Genomic DNA, 7,500 nt, shown 5'->3' on the forward strand with positions numbered 1-7,500 from the left:
AATCAGAAATTAGGACTTCTAGTGGTCGCATTGTTAGAAAGCCCTCAGACTTTGTTTGATTGCCTGATAGAGACATCTGACGTCTGATATCTGAGACGTCTTAAGCCAGTCGTTCTGTATTCTTTCAAGTTTTCGGGATGCGTTTGTTCCCTTTCATTTAAGTTAAAGAAAATCGAGGAGGGAGATGTTACGTGAATGCATTGAGTCGTGCATGTGCAATAGGGGACCTTAGGATACCTCGTGTAAAGATCGAGCAACAAATACACGTTGACTGCTTTTTTATAGTTCGATAAATGTTGAATTAAACGGAAACTTCTTCGAAGTGTTAACTAAGGGGAAGTTCGCTTTTTATTGGCTAATCGTGTTAGTTATCATGATGACACCTATATCGTCACATGTGAAAGATAAAAATAATCTCGTCATTGCGCGCGGTGAAGATATGAATTTTTGGAGAAAGGAAAATCCTAGCATTTCATCAGTAGTGATGACATCGTATTCCACTCAAACTGGGAAGTTACTTCCTCTCCTCCAATTTTTTTTTTTTGGTAATTGTCCACAAATATATGATGAAGATGATCACATGAATGTACAGGAGCATCACAGTGCTGAAGGACTGAAATGATTAAAGTACTCAGATAAACACTGACCATGTTTTATTCCACGTAGTCACTTTAAGGACATAACCATGCTTAAATATGGAAGCAGTTACAAATTAGTAGCTTTTTAACAGTACATTTAAAACTAACAAGCTTTCGTAAAATATACAGTTTAACGTTATGAAGTAGGTGTAATCTTACCTGTCATAACGGGTAATTGACTACGCTTGCTTTTTCGGTTATCACATATTTTCAACCTTGTGCGATCTGGCTGTTTTTATATCGAATAAATGTGTATGTGTTACGTACTTGTGGTTCTATTATACGATGTATAACTTCTCAACCACTGCTACACTTCTCACGCCGCGCTCTATCAAGAATCAAAGCAGCTTTTAATGAGCTTCGACATTATTACTTAAAAAAACCTAACCACTACGACAGCTTGTTACATGTAATCCCATTGTTCCAAAGCTGAAAGGTGCTCTTGAGGATCTTTAAATTGACAGATTGGCAGAGACAGTATTGACCGGTGATACCAATTGTGATGAATCAGGGGGTGGAGGCTCCTGGGTACAGTTTGGCCGGCTTTGCATGGGTACGTTATTTGCTGACTGAGCCAGACCTGCTCGTCGAACTGCAGAACGCGTTAACATGATCACAGTCAGAATAACAGCAAAAAGAATGACAGCAACAACAATAGGGACCACAATTTCCACAGCCTTAACAGCAACCGCTGAAATACAACAAAATACAAATTTATTCATAATACTAACTGACATCCAGAGAAGCTCTGTGTAAACAGCATGAAATGAACTTCAGCAGCTTTGATTGATACGGAAAAATGACACATCGAAGTTTTTTCTCACTTCGCTTCCTATAAAAAACTTTCCTTATCTTGATCCTTTATTAGACACGATTGTTGAAAAATAGGTGAGAATTTTTGGCAAATATTGTTTTTTTCCCTGACATATAGAGTTAACTAGTCAATCAAGCCTGCTGACCGCATTCCAATGGTAAGTTACCTTTCCTGGCGCGGACCGTTGCCTCAAAACTGTCCATACCATAGTAACCTCCACTATAGAAGATTATGAGCAATCGGTTTCCGGTTGAAAATACAGTTTTTCCTTGGTCACTGCAGTAGGTGCCTATGGTAGTGCCCGTGTATGATCCTCCATCTATCACTTGTACATATGCAGTCCTGCAGTTACTGTAATAATCACTCCGCATAGACATCCTATCGAACGTCAGCTGAATAATGTTTTCCTCATCTGTGTAGATTACCCAGGAGCATCTGGAGAAGTAACTGTAATAACTGTTCCTTTGACCAGAAACAGATAACGATCTGTCGGTGCCCACATAAGTGTAAGTGCCTTTGGAAAAGCAAATAATGCATAAAGATGTCAGATACAGTAAATGCGAAATAGTTTGACGTACAAGCTGTAAGGCACCCATTGGGGGCGTAATTTCAAGTCCCACGACCATGTATCTCGAGATCAATCCCTTTGAAATAAACAAAATAGTTGATCTGGATTGTAAACCAGTGGAGTCTTCCACTGGATCAATACCAAAATGTGAAAATCCCTGACATAAAATGCTCAAAGCTCCGTTTGCGACATTTTAATATTGCACAGAGTTCAAAGGTTTTTTTAATTTCAAGAATTTAGAAAATAATTCAGGGTTCGGTTACAGCCAGAGGAACAAGTTGCTTATCTCGGCGATAAATACCTTGACTTTCATTGGTTAGCAATTGGCTATGGTTTCTTTGGCTAACACTATTTTGCCTAGAAATTCCATTGGTTAACTGTTCGATTTGTCTGAGTACTTCAAACAACCACAGAGGTCCGATAACTTTGCTATTGACGTGATTATATATACAGTAAATTACTGGCCCAAACCAGTTTCAACACTTCCTATAAAATGTACTAGTATGTACTAAAATGGTGGATAGCGTCGAACGAGCGCTGTGATTGGCTACTCAGACCTTGAATATAATATGAATAAGCTATTCAACTCGCGCGGGATTTGCACCCGAAAATCTTGTTTCGCTTTGGTTACCGAGGAGCAAATTTTATCGATAAACACCCTTTAGGAAAGTTGGGGCGAGGAGACGGCTGACACTTCAGACTATACCATTCACCTCCACTTCTGTGAATAATTATTAGCTATTTAAAGGAATGAACCCACCCACACATACATTTGTCTTTAAGTACTAATATCTCAAAGACGAAGATGGTAACCCCCCCCCCCCCCCCCCCAACCCTCCCCTTTCACTGGAAATTCATTACCAGGTTGAATTTAAACTCACTTCATAAGAAATTGAAAGAATTGTGGTGGCTCTGAGTACGCTCCAGAGACTAAATCGGAAAAGCAATGGTTCATCTGAAAGATTTTGTCAGCGTCGCGTCATCGTCAGTTGAAATTTCACAGCTTCACTTTACTGTTTTAACTTACACTCAAGAAACAATCATCATAATATTATTGTATCTAATAACACTTAATCAAAGAATAACTTACTTGAGTCTGATTGCGGTTTACAGTTGAAGGCGGGCGTCGGTGTCGGTTGAAATGGAAATTTTAAGCCGTGGTGAGTGTAGGGATTAAATGTCGGTTGAAATGGAAATGTTAAGCCGTGGTAAGTGTAGGGATAAGCTGTCGGCGCTGGTGTAGCGGATGAATATCTACTTCCAATTTGGTAGAACGCAATGAATCCAGAGGACCTGCCTCGCAAAGAGAAGAAAGTTACATTCATACCACCATATGCGTACGATGTATAAGGTACGGTATGGCCGCAGAATCGTCTATTATAGGGCTGCACTCTCACGTAGTCACCACTGCAATCCAAGTTCATTTTAATAAATCTCAGAGAGATCTGTTCGTAGTTTGGTGCTGAGATGGTCCAGTGACATGATTGGCTTCGGAAGGAATAACCCCAAGGGAAGTTGGGACTGTAAATGACACCAACACTTGCAGAACGATTGATTGACGGGCAAACCGGAACTACAACAAATTATAAAACAATGTCATTATTAAAGCGCAGAAATAAAGTGTGAGACAAATAGAGGTTACATGAAGTTACGTGGGTCGTGTCTTAATGCCGCGTTGCAAAAATGACATGTAATAGAATGTCACGAGAAAGTTCGATCATAGGAGAATGCTAATACTCTGAATTTCACTGAAATCCTTTGTGGTAAATAATTTACGTTTACAGACGAACTTCTCTTCTTTGGTTCTAGGTAAGAGCTTAAAGGCTACTGGTTAAAACTAGACGAAAATTTGCTCACCTTCCGTGAGTAGCTATATACATGCAGTTGTAAACAAACCAGCTTTGGAATTTAAGCCGGAATATTTCAATTTTGAAAATACGCGAATTCTATCGACGTGTGAGCATCACAAAAATTCACGAATATGACGGTCACTTAAGTTGGGGAAGCCCTCTAAGAACCAATTATAAAGGCTAGGCAGAGATGGGAGAAAACTTTGTTCTAGTTTTTAGTGCTAGAGCCGGGCACTGTCGATAATGCTCAATAAAAACATTTGTTTACGATAACTACTCCTCTTAACCAGAAATACAAATATCGGTGTTATCTCGCAAGGTGGGAGAAAATTTTACTTTCCCTGTGCTAACCACAATTAATAAAAGAAAACTCAACGAGTGTTTTCGTCCGGGTTTTTGTGTACTCTTTTGGTCCGTAAAGTACTATCCAGGAGATAACCAGTGTAAAGTTACAAGTGCATGGTCGCCGTTAATTCAAGTGCGACAACGCCATTCTCGCTTTTAAATCTTCACGATTTGAAAACCAGTTCCTCGATCAAATCCAACAGACCGTTGGCTCTTTAAACAAGACTGTCAGTCACGTAGCCGGTAAATCCGACTATATTAACGTTAGCCTAAACTAAGGAAAAATCTTCCCTTCTAAGCAACGTAGCTTATCTTTTAAAACAAAAAAACGCGTTTTGTTTAAAATGAGGGTAAACGCCACAGAGCTCTTTCCTGCCGCACCTAATTTGTCTGTAATACGTTAATGCAAATCTACCTGACGTGATGTACATATGTGTCTTATCACTGAGTTAAGTGGTTTTTAGCCCTACGGAATACAGGGGAAGAGAGGACGCTTGCTGTGACCTTGAGTTGAATGTTGCTTCGATGCTGGTAGGCCCTGCTTTGTCTCCTCCTATATGAAAATATTACAATCCTAAAATTGTATCGATCCAACCATGATTTTGTAAAATTCCTGCATGATGCACAATTGTAAAGAATGTGAGCTATCTTTTTTTTGATATAAAGAAGATATAAAGACTTGTCCAGGGGAATCTTGTTAATTCAACTTGCGATATTGAGCAAGAGGAGTTTGGGAACAAGTGTGTTCCCTTGGGTAAGTGGCTTTTTCCCACGGAGAAACACTTTTTTATGTCTAACCGATCTGCCCAAAGGGAAGTTACCTCTGGGAAATTTCCATGGATACGTCAAAAAAACAAAAAAACAAAAAAAAAAAAGGCAAAACAAACAAACAAAAGAATTGCCCATGACAGTTCCAAATGTAAGTCTTCTGGTTAACAAGACCCCAAAGCGGCTCAACCAAACACAAGATTGCCGAAAGCAAGGAAACCACATGCTGTGATGAACTGTGTAAACAACAAGGCTGGCTTTCGTGCAATGATGTGAGTATTTTCTACGTTTCTATTTGTATCGTAGAGTATAGTTTAATTTGATGGCATTTTCTGTTTCTACAGTAAAGATATCGAACGGGATCCTGCTAGCGCTGTTCAGTATAGAAATGGACATCTGTTTGAGCAGCGTATGACACAGCGAAGTGTTGAGCAAGCTGGCCCTACCCTGCGCAAGAACCGCCAAATGTAAATCAGTATCAGCAGTTTCCTTGTTTTCCTGTAAGAGGCCATTTCCAGTTTCTTCCGTCTGGTCGTCCTAGTAGCCCAGCCGAAAGCACCAGCAGTTGAGGGTCTTTCCCTTGTGAATCCACTTTGCGAAAAGCAAGCGCTGTAGCTGGTCAAATCCAGAGGTGAAATGCCTGATATAAGCTTACAAAGAACATCACAGCTTGCTAAAAACGAGAAGCGTTCACGGCAATAAAAGTGTATGGGAGAGTATCATGGATGAATTTATTCAATATTTATTCGATGAATACGAAAGTGTCAGTGACAACAACAACAGGACCGCCAGACCTGCGAATTTTACGATGATATCGATGAATTCATGGCCAGCTCAGACAAGGTCAACCCCAAATTTGTGAAGGAAACTAACGTGGCTTCACAAAAGAAAAAAGGCAGTGAAGAAGCGAGTGCGGTCGAGGAAGGTGATTGCATAGCAACAACTGCTGATCCTATTACCGATAGTTCCACGTCCGATAAGTGCTGCTGCTTCCTAGGCCAATTTTGCAGGATTGTCAAGAGCGACTACCGGAACCCCGTGGATTTCAAGGCAATCTCGGCGACCATATCGTTCGTGATCGTCCAGGCGAACCTCGGCATTATATAGATCCTCCCGAAATCTAATGATCTAATCCTCTTGCAAAGATTATGTAAATCCTGGGTGTGCTCATGGATAAAAACTTAACTTGGAAGTATCATATCGACTACATTGCCTCTAAAATTAGTAGGGTTGTTGGAATTATATCACGATTAAGACACTCTGTCCCTCTAAATACTTTAATCCAAATTTACCGTTTTGTGATTTTCCCATATACATACTATGGAAATGCTGTTTGGGGCCAAGCTGCACAGGTCTATTTGAAGAAGGTCTTTATCTTACAAAAGCGAGCTCTTCGGCTAATACGTGAAAATATTGAAGGGCCGCAGCCAGGATGAAACATAGTTAAAATTTTAAAAAAACGATCTCTGGCTAAAATGATTAAAAAACTACGAGCTTTCGACTGCCCGAACTGCAGTCTTCGACGGGTAAAATGAATGATAAGAAATCGATGAGAAAATTTAAATAAAAACGTACATTGCAAAATGATGAGAATGTGGAAAATTTATGAACATTTGTAAAAAAGAATGTTGTATTGTCCAGGTAAAGGGCACGAATTGTTATCAGCGTTAGGTGTCACTGTGGTATGCCACGCTTCTAATGTTTTTCTCGTTCTAAAAGTGCCTTTGTCAATAACTGACGCATTTTCGAAATCAATGGCGTGGTTGTTGGACCAAGCGTGATTAGCAATTCTAGAGCCTTTGGCCGCAGTTTTGGTGTTTCTTAAATGTTCTTTTTTTCGCGTATTAAAAGCTCTGCCGGTTTCCCCAATGTAACACCATGAACAATCTGTACAAGGAATTTTATATACGACGTTGGTCTGCGATTCCATCGAAGGTCGGAATTTCGGTACTGGGAAGTGTTGTTGTAGAGTGGTGAATGGTTTGTTTACAACCGTGACGTCGTGTTTTTTGAGGATGCGTGTCAAAGGCTCAGTTACTCCTTTGATGTAAGGGAGAGAAGCGAAAGACTTGCGTGACTCAGTAGGTTCAACCATCTTGAAAAACATTCCAACGAGTTCCTCCGGGGATACACTTGTTGTAGGAGCTCGAGTCTTTCTAGCGTGTATACTTTTGATAAAGCTAGATGGATAACCGTTGGACTCCAGAGCTGCCTGGACGTAATTAAGTTCTCGTTTTTTTCCTTCAGAGGAATTGGGTAGATTTAGAGCCCTGTGCAGGAGACTTGATGCTGTGCTGACCTTGTGTTGCCTGTTGTGATGAGAATTAAAATCTAAGTATCTGTCTGTATGGGTGACGCTGATAACAATTCGCGCCCTTTACCTGGACAATACAACATTCTTTTTTCCAAATGTTCATAAATTTTCTACATTCTCATCATTTTGCAATGTACGTTTTTATTTAAATTTTCTCATCGATTTCTTATCATTCATTTTACCCGTCGAAGACTGCAGTTCGG

At 40.0% G+C, this 7,500-nt stretch overlaps 1 protein-coding gene across 1 annotated transcript in view; it reads right to left on the minus strand.

Annotated features, from left to right (window-relative positions):
• Window positions 1-636: 636 nt before the first annotated feature.
• The window catches only part of LOC138016855 (deleted in malignant brain tumors 1 protein-like), a 31,634-nt gene continuing 24,770 nt past the window's right edge, over window positions 637-7,500 (minus strand). The window contains exons 4-6 of the mRNA XM_068864033.1: window positions 3,111-3,593; window positions 1,619-1,966; window positions 637-1,329 (exon numbers count right to left, since the gene is read on the minus strand). Coding sequence (XP_068720134.1) covers window positions 1,091-1,329; window positions 1,619-1,966; window positions 3,111-3,593 — 1,070 coding nt within the window. The 3' untranslated portion in view covers window positions 637-1,090. The remainder of the gene's footprint in view (window positions 1,330-1,618; window positions 1,967-3,110; window positions 3,594-7,500) is intronic.

The sequence above is a fragment of the Montipora capricornis genome, chromosome 9 (assembly GCF_036669925.1).
Source record: "Montipora capricornis isolate CH-2021 chromosome 9, ASM3666992v2, whole genome shotgun sequence".
Taxonomy (NCBI): domain Eukaryota; kingdom Metazoa; phylum Cnidaria; class Anthozoa; order Scleractinia; family Acroporidae; genus Montipora; species Montipora capricornis.